Source organism: Sapajus apella, unplaced genomic scaffold (genome assembly GCF_009761245.1).
Source record: "Sapajus apella isolate SASKATOON/1434 unplaced genomic scaffold, GSC_monkey_1.0 scaffold2, whole genome shotgun sequence".
Taxonomy (NCBI): Eukaryota; Metazoa; Chordata; class Mammalia; order Primates; family Cebidae; genus Sapajus; species Sapajus apella.
This window is the reverse complement of record NW_022436942.1, coordinates 19,691,064-19,706,072: the sequence shown is the minus strand read 5'-3', so window position 1 is coordinate 19,706,072 and position 15,009 is coordinate 19,691,064. Positions and strand designations below refer to the sequence as shown.

The following is a 15,009-nucleotide window of genomic DNA, read 5'->3' as shown; positions in this document are numbered from 1 at the left end:
AGTAAATCACGATATAGTCACAATAAAACACATACACAATTAAGTGGAGAAGAAAGGGCCAGGAATTTAGTCAAGGTCTTGTTGACCAGATCTCTTTAGACATCAACCATTTTACAACAGGAAGGGGAGAGTCAGGATCCCTTCACACATTCTTCAAGTACAAAAACAGGGATCTAACTTAACATTTGTCTTCATTTTTTTTTCTGGAGTCCCCAGTACTGCAATTTTTGTCAGTCCCACTAGAGAGCAATCTTTCTGCATTTTTGTTCCTGCTTGCAAAGCAATAGTCTCATCTCAGCCTACGTGCCTAATTCCCACCAAGTATGAGCAGAACCAACTCTTGCGGCTTTTAGGATCCAAAGAAAGCCCCTAGACTCTGCAAAAGTGTCCCCAGTGTTAAGCCCCACAGACAGATAATTTTCAAAAGTCAAGTTGATGACTCACTGGAAAAAGTATTGACCCCAATAAACTTCACATGCTCTGGTGTGGAGGCATTCTTTGACCTCTGGCTATAAAGCTGACATAAGTAATACTGGGGTGAGTATTCCCTCCTTTCTCCGCCCTCCACTGTACAGCTGTCATTCCAAAGTGGCCCCAAGTCAGGCTCTGGGAAGACAGAACTTTCACTGGAATGAAAGGACTATAGGAAGTGGCCTTTGGCTCTGTGGCCCTGTCCTTACACTGCCTTGGGAAATCCACGTGTGGATGTTGTATCAGTGCAATTCAGGGGCATAACCAAGGCCTTTGTACCAGGCTAAGAATAAGGAGCCTGAGGATTTCACTGGCTGTTCCATTAGGGTACAGAACCCCCCTTGGGATGATAGGCTGATAGTTGACATCTCAGCTTAATAAAAGACACCCATACCCATGCATACCACATGTAAGTGCCTTACACATTCTGGGGACTGTCAGATCAGAGCTGCAGGGGCTGGTAACAGGCACATTAGAGAAGAGTCAGAGATAAATGTTTTCCCCTTTATGATAACTAAGGCAGACAGTTAACGCTGAATGTATCTGCTCCTCTCTTGGTCTCATTAGTAACTTCCCTGTCCACACCCCATCGTAGCTGGATCAAGTTCTGTTTGCTCATCCATAGCCCTGCTAGACTGTAAACTCTGTGTATGAGTCATCATTTCATCTGCAGGATCTGTCACAGAACGCAGGCTTGGCATTTGGAGACAGAAAAATGATATAGTGTTACATATTCCTCCTCTGTGGCTAGGTCTCTGCACAGCCTTTATCCTCACCTCCTCTAGTTAAGTCGAGTCAGATTTAGGAATGCATGTCTCCCAGGCCCATCCTAGTAATACAAGTCATTCTGAATGTTTTTTTCTTTATCTAAAACTGGTCTGTGAATATCTTTGTGTTAGAAACCATCTTCCGAGCCGGGCATGGTGGCTCATGCCTGTAATCCCAGCACTTTGGGAGGCCGAGGCGGGCGGATCACGAGGTCAGGAGATCGAGACCATCCTGGCCAATATGGTGAAACTCCGTCTTGGAAAAATAAAAAGAAAAAAACCCATCTTCCGAATTTACATATTTGTTATTTTAATCACTAAATAAATCTGATAGTCATCATGCAAAGCACTGTGTAAGGCACTGTTCAGGAAATAGATAAATACAGAAAGATATGTGAAGATATTTACATTTAAATATGAACATGTGTATCATACATATGTGTGTATTTACCATGTAGCTGGAAGAGTCAAGGAACAGAAAACCCACTAACCAAACAAGTAAACACACATATCACATCATTCATCTGCAAAAATCCTTTATTGTTGAGGAGTAGAGAGACATTATATTTTTAATGTAGGACACTTCAGGAACTCTAGGGGACTCTGTAGTCAATGCCCATTGGGATTGGGGATATTCACTACGCAGTTTTCATGCCAGGGTCAGGTGGAAAAGATAGGGAAGGAGTCAAATCACAAGAATGTTACAAGAATGGGGAAGAAAAAGGGCAATGGGAGCATGTGCACCTGGGGATTGGGGCAGGGAGACAGGTCTTCCTGACGTAGTCCAAGGGTCCAAAAGTAGAGTGCTGAGGACCAAAAAAAAAACAACACCGAAATCATCTCTTACATCCTGTAAAAAACTTCCACTGAACACCTGCTAGGGCAGCACGAGAGAAGGGAAGGGCCACCTGGGAGAGAAAAAAGAACAAGAGTCTTGACCCTCAGCCTCCCCTCCCGCCTTTGGGCCTGAGGTTGGAACTCTCCTAGCAGCAGGTGCTTGCACCTTCCCAGCCACCATATTTACGTTACTATACACACCTGTGTGCATGGCCAGTGGGGCCCATGTGAACCAAAAATGTAGAACCAAGTTCATGCCATCCTAGCACCCCCATGAGCCAAACAGACACACAGCCCCGTCCAAGGTGCCCTACTATGAATGCTCCTCTCCTCTTCCTAGAAACCTCCTAGAGGAAGGACAGGCCCAGGAAAACTTCCTTTTTCAACAGTGTCACATGAATGAAATCAGATGACACAATGATCTGTGTTGATCCATCTCATCCCATCGTTAAATGCCAGCTCCCGGAAACCTTATGTCCTATTCTCCCTGCCACCTAACAGGTTGAGAATGCTCCCTCAGTGGTAAGATTATGAAGGCTGCAATTACGGGTCCCTCTGAAAGAGCCTGGATTCACAAGCAAGCATTGAAAGTAGATTTCCACAATGCACCTGTTTTTGCCATTTACATAAAATACTATGGCAAAATTGCACTGTAATTATCTTTATGGCCAGTGCATAACGCTGGAGGAGAGTATGTCATCCAGATATAGCTGCTTGTGTAATTATCTGGCCGTGGGTAGGACTGAAATAACCATCTAATGAGAGCAAAATGATACAGTAAGCACCATGTAATCAGCGAGTTACAGTTATTATAGCTGTTTGTGCCCTCTCACCCAACACTAAATGGGGGGCCAGACCCAGTCTCTGGTCCCAGGAAGTCATGTATAGGCAGCATCATCAAGTGCCAGCTCCTTGGATCTCAGGCGTGCCACCTTGAGACCAATGAGTATGGGTAACAGGGACACAGGGAGTAAGGCAGGAGGCTCTCCATGATTATGAGGCTTCCCAATCCCTCTCCCTCTTCCTTTCGCTTCCCCTGCCCCACTTCTTGAGAAGCTAGTGAAAAGAAAGCCATTGGCGGAGCTGCTATTGCTGTGTGTGGGAAGACGGTGTCAAGGCAGAAGGTTCATGTTTTGACTAGACACTTCCCTGGGGGACTCTCACGCTTGCATACCAAGTGAGGAATCTGTCAGCCCACTCAGGCCTGGGGTCCAGACAGAGCCAGTCAGGGGAAACATTAGGACATCCCCCACACCGCCCAAACTGGGACAATCATCAGAAAATTGGCACACAGCACTGTGCACCAGGCACTGTTCTGAACACTTTACCTATACTCAATCCTTAAAACCACAACCTTGCGAGAAACTATTATCACTTTCATTTTTCAGATGAGAAAACTGAGGCACAGAAGGGTTATGTAACTTGGCCAAAGGGAAACAGATAGAGAGTGGCAGGTCCAGGATTCACATGCAGGCCATGTTCTTATTCATTGTGCTAAAAAAGAGTGAGATTAAGATATGGTTTCCAGCTACTCCCCATTAGATTTCAGAGTTCCTTGAATTTCTTCCTGAGTCATCCTTGAGTATCACTACCCTCTGGACCCGGTAACCGGGGATTCTGAGTGATCTAAAAGGCTCAGCCTGTCTGGGAAGCAATGCTTGCCTGTGAATTGGTTGTGGTGTTTGTAATTATCAGATAATAATCTCTCCATCTTTTTGCACAGATCACAAAAGAATGAAGTCCAAACAACAGAAGTTGCCATCTAGGAAGCTCCTCTCTCCTCATCTCCCAACCCTCACTCCTGCTCAAAGCTGAAGTCCATGATCCAGGGCAAAAGAGAGGAAAGACGGGGGGGATGTGCATGCACACACATGTGCCTCCAAGTGTCTGTGTTTGACCGATAGTGTGCTGGGCACTGGCAGTGTATTTCAGGGCAAATCTATGAGCTTTAATGCCTGTAGCAGCTGGCAACCCTCACAGCTCCCTCCCCAATCCCCTCTCCCCTCTCTAACACAATCCTTACCTCATTTCGCACTGGGGGGATACTTGAGGGCGCTGAAGCTAGGGACATTCTCTTGATTCCCATCAGTAGGAGAGTCTAGAGTAAAGTGAACAGTGTAAGTAAGAGGCATCTTTCTCATAGCCAGCCTAACCCAACAGCAAAGGGCTGGCTATGAAGGGCAGCGTTCAAAGACAGAGTTGGAAGACTGGGGAGGAAGCAGAGTCTCCCTGTCCTTCCTCCCAGCTGCAGCAAGACTACCTTATAAAGGTACCCCCTCCTCTTCTCCCAGGGAAGGCTTGCCTGTGAATCCAAGCTGATTGGGATGAAGGGGCTGAGGAACCCTCATTGAAGCTAAGAAAGGTCCTGTCTTTCCCTCTGGTGACAAATATGAGGCATGTGACTTCTATCATACACTCTGCCCATACCCTAAACCCTTCCAATGTACCCCCACACACTCCTACCTGGCTGGACGTTCCTCTTGCCCATAAGTCCCACAAATAAGTCCTGCATGTTACCTGTAGAAAAGGGCCAACATTGTCAGCAGTGATGATGAGAAAGTGATGCATTTCCCCAGACATGGGTCAGCACTTCCAGATTTCTGGTCTCCGTTCCTTTTTCTTGTCAAAGCATGACTCCTCACATTAGCAAGTGCCTCCCCTAACCACTCTCTCTGCCCACCTTTCCCTCCTCCACATTTCAAGAATTTTCTGCTCTAGCAGGTGTTTGGCTTGGAATCTTCAGGGCCACCAAGAGATCCTCTTGTTTCCCAATGACCAGCCAGCAGAGGGAGAGTCCACCATGTCCCTCACACTGGCTTCCTCCTAGTTCCTGATAGCCTCTCCCTTTCAGGAAAGGTTGGCTGAGCAGTGGCAGCTGGCATGTTGTTTGTACCAGGTGAGAAGGAGCTGGACAAAATGGCCCCTCGGCCCAATGCCCCAAGGAGCTCTGGGCAAGTGGTCATCAAAGATAGGGAGGGAGAAGAGGCTACTCACGTTTCCGGGGAAGTGGTGTTTCTGATCCCCTAGAATCTGTGAAACGAAGAACAAGTGTCTAAATGGGGAGTGAAGTTGGAAAGTGAGGAGAGGGGATTCGGATCACACCGTCACCAATTCACTAGACTATCCCCCATCTCCCTCCCAGCTGAAAGGGTCTACCAGGCCTTTCAACTTCAGAATCCTGCCCCTCACTCCCCTCTCTCCCTAAGGCGGCCTCCTACCCAAGATAGCCTGGCTCAGGGCTATGAGCAGTTCCTCCAGAGAAAAGGAGTGGATTTTGTAGAGTCTCTGGACCAGCTGGTGGAGATTCATGTCCTTCTACAGAAAAAACAAAGAGGGCTAAGGCAGGAAGCTTCCACCTGGATTCACTCATCCTTTTCCCACAAGAAACTGCCTCTTCCTGAACCCATCCAGAATCTGAGACCCTATTTCTTTCAGAATTTCCTCTGGTTCACACTGGACGAGAAGTAGGCGCTCCAGGAGTGACCTGTGGACCAACAGCCACACCAGCCCTGCATGGAGCCTGTTAGAAATGCAGACTCTTGGTCCTACCCCAGACTTCCTGAGACAGAATCTGCATTTTAAGCAGCCCCCCAGGTGATTCACATGCATGGTGAGGTTTGAGGCGCACATTTGCACCTGTGATTCCCCCATGCTGCACAATGTCCACGGATGTTTCTCTCCCTGTTTTGCACTGCCTCTTTATTCTTCATGGCTTTCTGCCTCTAGTTTTCTTCCCTCTCCTTTTTCAGCCCTGGGTCTAGAATTCCAGGAAGGCAACATGCTCAGAAGGCACCCCTTCTTCTCCCCACAACTGAACCCCAAATTCTAGAGCTGTTGCCCAGCAGGGGCTCTTGATTGTCCCTGTGATTTTTTGTTAGCAACTTGGGCACAGCAAGATGGCGGGCACACACTCACAGCCAGTTAATTGCAGCTACAGAGAGACAATAATAATGATCATGGTTGGAGAGCCTCACCTCAAATCTCAAGTGTTGGCAGTGCCTCTCTTTCCAGAACCCAGGCATCCTTGGGCTGTTGTGCACACACAGAAGTGCATTTACACAGAACACACACCACACACATACCAACCCAGTTGCCTAGGCACACATACATACTACCCTCATCCTGCCCCAATTTCTCTCATTCTCATAGACTCTCAGGGAGAAGGGGTAGGATGGAAATCCTTCTCTTTCATTGACCAAGAGCAGCAGAGGGGACATCTCATTGGCTAAGGTCCTACAGCAAGTTTGTCTCAGAAGAACCCAGATACTCTATCCTGGGCTGGAATTTTGTGGCTCCAAATGGTGTCCAGCCCATACTTGGTACTCTCTGGGTATTTTCTGAATGGTTCTAGTCTTTTGGATACAGCACAACGGCTGCCACCTGCAAGGCTGCCCTGGCAATATCTCTCTTGGCCCAGCATGTGGCTATCAGGCAGCCACTTTTCCCAAATTGTTGAATACTCTGCCCACCTCCTGTAATGAGATGCTAAACAGATTTGAGCTGAAGAGGAGGCAGTTAAACTTCACACATTGAATTTGTAATAAGTCCCACCTGTGATCATCTTAAAAGCATTTGTACTGGTGTAATTGCTGTCATTGCAAAACCTCGAAAAGGCTTCCTCCCTATCCTCCCCCGTACACCCTGCCCTGACAATTCCTATTCTTTTTCATAAAGGAACTGTGGACATCGAGGCTCAACCTGGTTTTTTTGCTGTTGTTGTTTTCCTATCCTGACTAAGCAGAGGATAGAGGTGGGCAAAGGAGAGGAGAGAAGAAGGAAGGAGTTGGGACCTTAGAAGCACCTGAGGTTACTGGGGGTAGATGAGCCAAAGATAAGGGGATTTATTTGCATTTTGAAAATAAAACAATAGACATAACTGATAGGTAAAATAGCACACAAATGACCATTTGGGAAAGAAATTCTGACTGTTTCATACCATCCAGAAAATAAAAGTGATCTGTTCCCTGCAAAGGGAACTGAGGTAGACCACAGAGAGCCTTAGACCACCCTAGCTCACCCCTCATAGTCCCAGCCAATCACCAAGTCTCCCATCAATCAACCCACCAAACAACATATTTGTAGGGCACCTTTTATGTACAAGGTGTCAAAGACATGAAGAGATATGGAGACACAAACAACACACCTGGAAATAGTGGGAACATGAGAGGACCAGAAAAGCAAAGGAATCCAAAGGGAGGCAAAATGCCCTCTGATGGATAACCCACCCACCCCAGCTTCCTCACTACAGCTGTCCAGACAGCCAGAGTCCCAGGTTCCCGTGATGTCCCCAGTACTCTGCCGGGGGGCACTTACCTTGTTGTGGCCCCCTCGAGAAGCCACCTCCTTCTGTGACTCATTACAGATTGCCCCAAAGCTCTGAGCTAGGCTGAAGGCCAGGATGGCTGTGAATAGCAGCGTGATCCTCATGGTGCCTGGGAGAGCAAAGGGCAGGACTCAGGTAAGGGGGAGAAGAGGAGGATATAGCATGGGTGAAGACACAAGAGACATTCATTACCAGCAGCTTGGTTTGGCCCTTCTTCCCCAGCCCCCAACTCCGTTGTCCAAGCCCTGGTCTGGAACAAGGATGGAAAGTATCTCTGAGAAGGGGGTACAGCCCTTGGGCTTAGTTTCCCTCCTCCCCCATCAGACATCTCTGCAGGAGATGAGCAATGGTATAGTGATGCCAGGGGGACTCTAACTCCCAAGGAAGATGATAGATTTATAGGACATGGGCTGGTGGTCTGTTTCCCTAGTCAGCTGGAGGAGGAATCCTGGAGCTGTTCTCCAGTACTGGATAACCCCAAGACTTAGGCAAAAACTTTCTGGTCTGAAAGAGTTAGTCTGTAGCCACAGGCTCCAAACACTAACCAGCTCTCGGCCCTACAGGTGCTTTCTGCTCACCTTCCCAGTCCCCTGCTCCCCTATCAAAGGCTGCCATTTCCTTTATTCCCTCCTGACGCTGGCTCCTGTCCCCTGATGCCAACTCCAGTCCATCCAGCATTCTCCCGCTCACCTACCTGTGGAGCAGCTCTGTGCCTGGGGCTAGGTGTTCTAGCAGGATCAGGGAGATGGCTGGGAGCTCTGCCTGCTCCCCTCACGCACTGGTGCTGCCTGTGCTGCTGCAAAGAGACAAACCGAGTGGCAGGGATCTGGGAAGGTGCCAGTCACTCCGTCCCAGCTCCCTGATAAACGCTCTGGGAGGGTCTAGGGGAGCCGAGGGGAGGGGCTGAGAGTCACCAATCCCAGGGTGGCTGGAGAGGAGGCGGGGAGGCAGTAGGGGGAGAAGGATGCAGACAGCAGCCACACACTCAGACACACACATACCCCACAGACCCAGCCAGGAGCCCATTTCCTAACAGTGCTGTGAATGGTTTGTGTACACTTTGACACTGTTGGGGCTTAGAGGACAGTACCCCAAAATGAAGCCCTCAACAGCAGCCTCAGAAGCAATGTTTCTCTGACCCTCTCCTGTCCTCTTGTCACTCAGTTCCATTCTCCCCAAAGGCCAGCTATAAAAACCAGAACCCCGTTTCCCCAAAGCCAGCCATAAAACCTAAAATTACTCTATGTAAAAACTGGCCATAAGAAATTATCTGACAGGCCTGGGCGTGGTGGCTCACAATTGTAATCTCAACACTTTGGGAAGCTGAGGCAGGTGGATCACAAGGTCAGGAGATTGAGACCATCCTGGCTAACACGATGAAATCCTGTCTTCACTAAAAACACAAAAATTAGCTGGGCGTGGTGGCACACGCCTGTAGTCCCAGCTACTCGGGAGGCTGAGGCAGGAGAATCGCTTGAACTCGGGAGGCAGAGGTTGCAGTGAGCCGAGATCTCGCCACTGCACTCCAGCCTGGGTGATAGAGCGAGACTCTGTCTCAAAAAAAACAAACAAACAAACAAAAAAAACTGACCTACATTATTTGACTTACATCATAAGACCTCAGTTCCACAGAGGGTCCTGCCCTACACCCAGAAGGAAGGAATGGGAGAAGCCAGGAGGAATCTCAACAGACAAGCCTTGCTGGGCTTCCTCACTCACTCTGTTAACATTAGATCTTGCCCTTTCTGTCTGGTCATATTTCTACACAGCTGTCCATACTTTGTAAAACATAAACATAAAAAGAGGCAATTTCCCCTATATCTTCAGGGCTTCATTCTAAAGGCTCCCATTCATATTAAATAAATCTGTATGCCTTTTCCCCTATTAATCTGCTTCATGTCAGTGATTTTTACTGAAATTTTAGGGAGCCAAGACCACAGTTTGGCATCACAAATAAGATCACCAGAGTTACTGTGTTTTTCTGGAAGCCGCAGAGAAGGAAACACAGGAATTTGACAAGCCAGCAGAAGAGTATGAATTTCCTGCTGGACTCCCAGTTTTCCTCTCTCTTTCCGTGGACTCTGGATGAGTGGACGGACAGTAGAAATTGTTGTTTCCCTTGTCCTTTCCAAATGTAAGATTAACGAGAGAACAGGTTTTGTGTGTGACTAACCTTGGTATAGTGACGCTGATGTATTTTTTGCTATTTTGTGCTATGAATATTCATGTTGTTTGACCCCGTTCTTTTCAGAAATAGCCTTTTTGTTGTCGCAGTTTTCCTTTGTCTTTGCCTTTTGGTGTTCTGTCATAAGAGGGGGTACCCTAGGGGAGAACAGGCTTGCAACCCACTGATTGAGTAGGCCCTGCAAACCCGTCAGTTTCGTGGTTCTGGTTAGACCGACTTCTGTTACAACAAAGTTTGCTGCCGGTCCCTGAAATAAAAACAGGGTGAGGTTTCCCTCTCGTCTTATGTCCTTGAGAGCATGACATGACTAGATGGGGATATTCCCACTTGGTCTCCACCATCCAAAGGATGTGATTTATCGGATAACATCACAGCCTGTATGAAAAGATTGGGAACCCAAGACGTCTTTTCTCTTTTTTTTTTTTTTTTAAGACAGGGTTTCACTATATTGGTCAGGCTGGTCTCAAACTCCTGACCTCAGGTGGTCTGCCTGCCTCAGCCTCCCAAAGTGCTGGGATTACAGGTGTGAGCCACCGCGCCCGGCTCCAAGACCTCTTTTCAAACATTCCGAGCTCTTAGGGGAGTGTCGTCTTACAAAGTCTCATCCCTACTAGGCTCTGTCTTCTTTGACATAAAGAAACCTTTTGATTAAGTCACTATCGGAATTAAATACCCCATTAAAAATTCCAATTGTCAATGGCCAAAAGATAAATCCTTTAGACTAAAATTTGTAAATTTTTAAAAAACACTTATTCTTAACAATTGATAGGAAGATCAAATTAAAAGGACACATAATAGTGTCATAGCTATCCTTAAAAATTCTCTTGACTAAAGTACAAAAACCTGACCTAAAACAATTATACGCTAACTTCCCACTTTGGATTCCATACAAAATTAACAACGGAGGCTGCTCCGTTTTACAGTTTAATAATTAAAATTCCCACCATGGCTTAGGGTCTCCTTCCTAATCAGAAATCGGTCCTTTTCAACTTAATATTTATGTGACTTTTAAAGTATCAGCGATTTGGCCCAACTAAAATCTGGTAACAAGAGATTTAAGGCCAGGCACAGTGGCTCATATCTGTAATCCTATCACTTTGGGAGGCCAAGGCAGGCAGATTGCGTTAGCCCCGAAGTTGCCCAGGCTTGAGACCAACCTGGGTAACATGGTGAAGCCCCAATCTCTATAAAAAGTTTTAAAGGGGAGAGAGAGAGAGATTTAAAAGAATTTTTGTTAAAGAGCTCCATGGTTAGAAGTCAGCTTAATTAAAAGCTAATATTCAAGCTATGTGTCTATTTTTAAAACCTTTCTGTGTTTTCTCTTTAAATCCTATTTAAAAAATTTTTTTTCAGTAGACTAAAATCTTTTTTAAAAAATATGTTCGATATCTCTATGCACTTTCTTAAAAATTATTCTCCCATTTACTTTTATTCCATCCTATTCCTCCTTCCTTGTTGCCATCTTCTATACCACGTTTTTAAAAAATCTAGAAAAAGACTTCTAATGACTCAGACTCTTAAAAAACTCAGAAAAGGCCGGGCGCAGTGGCTCATGCCTGTAATCCTAGCACTTTGGGAGGCCAAGGCGAGTGGATCACCTGAGGTTGGGAGTTTGAGACCAGCCTGGCCAGCATGGTGAAACCCCACCTCTATTAAAAATACAAAAATTAGCTGGGTGTGGTGGTGCATGCTGGTAATCCCAGCTACGCAAGATGCTGAGCCACGAGAATAGCTTGAACCCAGGAGGTGGAGGTTGCAGTGAGCCGAGATCACACCACTGCACTCCAGCCTGAGCAACAGAGTTGAGACTCTGCCAAAAACAAAAAACACCTCAGAAAAGATGCCACTCTCCCCTTGTTTGGGGTCTCCTACTTTCCTTGTGGAGTTTCAAGAGTCATGGGCAGATTCTTCTCAGGTCTAAAGCTCTGCTCTCTTCTACACTAGATTAACTAATCTCTTTTGTTTTTGAGGATACCAAAAATTTGTATTATTTTAAAAAATTATACAAATAGCTAGACATATATAATTAGATAAAAATATAGTTTTAGAGATGACTTATGACAGTTATTCACAACAAATTATTACTACTATACAGGGCTACTTATTTGTGCATTTAAATTTTTAAAAACATGGTTTGGTGCATGTAAAGACAATAAAAGCAGTCCCCACAGAGAGATGAAACTCCCATTAAAAATAGGCCAAGCACGGGGTGGGCTAATCGGCACTGGGCTGCCCACCAGCCTCGGGGGAGCATCTTTGCAGTGGGACACTCAATGAAAAACGCCACACATTTTGTCCCTCTTTTGGGGGAACCAGGATTCAATATAAAAATGAGATCCTTGATGGGAGGGATCTGTATTCTACCTTCCTGCTATGCCTGCTTTACACATTTAAATATGAGGCCCTAAAAACTAGGTTTTCTTCCCCCTACTTATTAAAGGGCTCCACCCCAAAGCCAATAATCTAATTTTAAAAAGCTAGTTAAAAAGCCCAAAATACGGCTTTCTTTTTTTTTTTTTTTTTTTAAGACAGGGTTTCACCATGTTGGCCAGGCTGGTCTTGAACTCCTAACCTCAGGTGATCCGCCCACCTTGGCCTCCAAAATGCTTGGATTACAGGCGTGAGCCACCACGCCCAGCCCAAAATACAGCTTTCTGAAACAAACAAACAAACAAACAAAGTCCAGGCGCAGTGACTCACACCTGTAATTCCAGCACTTTGGAAGGCCAAGGTGGGCGGATCACAAGGTTAGCAGTTTAAGATCAGCCTGACCAACATGGTGAAGGCTCTGTCTCTACTAAAGCTATAAAAATTAGCTGGGCATGGTGGCAGGTGCCTATAATCCCAGCTACTCAGGAGGCTGAGGCAGGAAAATCGCTTGAACCCAGGAGGTGGACATTGCAGAGAGCCAAGATCTGCACTCCAGTCTGGGTGACACAGTGAGCCTCTGTCTCAAAAAAAAAAAAAAAAAAAAAATCTCCATTTGTAAGGGCATCTCCCTCTCTACACCCAAACCTCCAAAACCTTTTAGAATAGAAAAGACAATGGCTTAAAGTTTAGATAACAAACCTTAACTTTATTTAGATCTAAATTCTGTGCCTTAGAGATACACATTTTCTACTTTTTTTCACCTAAAAGTCATGTCTTAGAGATACAAGTTTAGAGTTGCCTAGTTAATAATTAAGATATAAAACAGATAATTTAAAAATTGATAGTCTGAAGTTGGGGAAAACTACCTAGAAACTGACAAATAAAAAATCTGGTCTGGGGGCCAGGCTTGGTGGTTCACACCTGTAATCCCAGCACTTTGGGAGGCTGAGGTGGGCGGACCACAAGGTCAGGGGTTTAGACCAGCCTGGCCAATGTGGTGAAATCCCATCTCTCCTAAAAATACAAAAATTAGCCGGGCATGGTGGTGCATGCCTGTAGTCCCAGCTACCCAGGAGGCTGAGGCAGGAGAATCACCCAGGAGGCAGAAGTTGCAGTGACCCAAGATCACATCACTGCACTCCAGCCTGGGTGACAGAGAAAGACTTCATCTCAAAAAAAAAAAAAAAAAAAGTCTGGTCTGGGGTAGTGGCTCACGCCTGTTATTCCAACACTTTGGGAGGCCAAGTTGGGAAAACCACGTGAGCCCAGGAATTCAAGACCAGCATGGGCAACATGGTGAAACCCCTTATCTACAAAAAATACATAAATTAGCCAGGCCTGGTGTCATATGCCTGTAGTCCCAGCTACTCAGTCAGGTGGAAGGATTGATTGAGCCCTGGAGGTTGAGGCTGCAGTGAGTTGTGATGGCACGACTGCACTCCAGCGTAGGTAACACAGGGAGAACCTATCTCAAAAAAAAAATTATAAATCTATAAGTTCTACTTCTGTTTATATGTCTGTATATTTATATGTGCCTGTGTATGTAATATTCCATTATCAAAATATATAAAAGAGCTCTAATTCAGTTTTAAAAAGTGCTTAAATTATATTTTATTAAAAAAATAAAAACTTTAACTGAAATGTCTGTTTAATTCACATGACTTTGTAAACCAAAAGTAAAATTCTAAGCCTCCCTAACCATCTGAATGGACCACTCCTCACAGCCAATGGTATTCTAAAATTAACCTGAAAACTAGGTCAGGACATGATGGGAAGGGGGAACTCCTCCCTTTTGGAATTACTGATAGCACACAGTAAGTCTGATAAGAAACATACATTGATTGATTGATTGATTGATTGATACAAAAATGCCTCTTACTAAATAACTGATTACTGATATCACATAGAGGCCTGGCTTTGGTGGAAGCCCATCTGCAACACCACTGCCTAAATGAGACACAACTAATAACTTTTAACTAGACAGGCCTATTCTTAGGACTAAGAGACTAGTTCCATGGCTTATAAGACAATTCATCAACTCAATTTCTGGACCATAAAATTTCTTTTAAAATTTTCACACCGAGGAATGCCGGGACTCAGAAGACGATACCCTAAAATGAAGGCCTCAGTAGCAGCCACAAAAGCAGAAGTTTTTCTCTGACCCTCTCCTGCCCTCATGTCTCTGGGTCCCATTCTCCCCCAAGGTCAGCTATAAAAACCAGAACCCCTTTTCTCCAAAGCCAGCCATAAAACCTAAAATTACACTATGTAAAAACTGGCCATAAAAAATTGTATGACCTACCTCATTTGACTTAGGTAGTAAGACCCCCATTCCGGAGGGGGTCCTGCTCCACACTCAGAAGGAAGGAATGCAGGAGGCCAGGCGGAATCTCAACAGACAGGTCTTGCTGGGTTTCCCCACTCAGTCTGTTAACATTAGATCTTGCCCTTTCTGTCCAGTCATATTTCTACACAGCTGTCCATACTTTGCAAAACATAAACATAAAAATGGGCAATTTCCCCTATATATTTGGGTCTTCATTCTGAAGGCTCTCATATATACATATTAAATACATTTATCTACCTTTTCTCCTACGAATCAATGAGTGTTTCCATGTCAGTGTTTCCATGCCTGAGTCCAGTTCAGTAGATGTGGACCCTGGGCCTCTTTCCCCACCTTGTTCACCCACCAGCTCCTTGCCATTTAGCCTTCAGGCTTGACGTCTGGGCTAGGACAGTCTCAGGCAGGCACTCCTCCCAGGACAACCAGGCGAAGGTTAGAAAGTGAGTTTGGCATTCCCTCCAGTCTTCTCCCATCCTCCTCCCAGAGGGAGCTGCCCCATCACAGTGGTCCTCCGGAGTGGCACACCCCTCCCCTGCCACTGGGTGAAGAAAGCTCCAGTGTCAGCCTCCCTCCACTCCTTGGCAGTGGTCATGCCTCTCCCACCCCAATCCTTTTTGACCCCTGAAGCAGCTGGATTTAGCTGCATCCTTCTAGAGTTCTCCTGATGTAATCTCAGAGAAGATGAACAGAATTTGATGGCTGCATGCCCCCA

The 15,009-nt window shown here is 45.8% G+C and overlaps 1 protein-coding gene across 4 annotated transcripts; it reads right to left on the bottom strand.

Annotated features, from left to right (window-relative positions):
* Positions 1-1,757: 1,757 nt before the first annotated feature.
* Positions 1,758-8,613, bottom strand: TAC3 (tachykinin precursor 3). Of its 4 annotated transcripts, none has more exons than XM_032290170.1 (7): positions 8,093-8,613; positions 7,389-7,507; positions 5,294-5,387; positions 5,070-5,105; positions 4,539-4,592; positions 4,099-4,173; positions 1,758-2,044 (listed from the first exon to the last, which is right to left on the bottom strand). In XM_032290170.1, the coding sequence occupies exons 2-6, from the start codon at positions 7,500-7,502 to the stop codon at positions 4,100-4,102; spliced, it is 372 nt and encodes a 123-aa protein (XP_032146061.1). In that variant the 5' UTR covers positions 7,503-7,507; positions 8,093-8,613; the 3' UTR covers positions 1,758-2,044; position 4,099. The 4 variants fall into 4 exon arrangements, with proteins under 4 accessions (XP_032146061.1, XP_032146044.1, XP_032146034.1 ...); XM_032290153.1 differs by having other exon boundaries at positions 5,294-5,390; positions 8,089-8,279; XM_032290143.1 differs by having other exon boundaries at positions 5,294-5,390; positions 8,093-8,278.
* Between the last annotated feature and the right edge of the window lie 6,396 nt (positions 8,614-15,009).

Excerpts from the sequence above, each read along its gene's own strand:
- TAC3 (XM_032290153.1), bottom strand. The coding sequence starts at position 7,502 with ATGAGGATCACGCTGCTATTCACAGCCATCCTGGCCTTCAGCCTAGCT. Across the intron at positions 5,106-5,293 it reads CCTGAGCCAGGCTATCTTGG|ATTCTAGGGGATCAGAAACA; the intron begins GTAGGAGGCCGC and ends TTCGTTTCACAG. Across the intron at positions 4,174-4,538 it reads CAAGAGGAACGTCCAGCCAG|ACTCTCCTACTGATGGGAAT; the intron begins GTAGGAGTGTGT and ends ACTTTACTCTAG.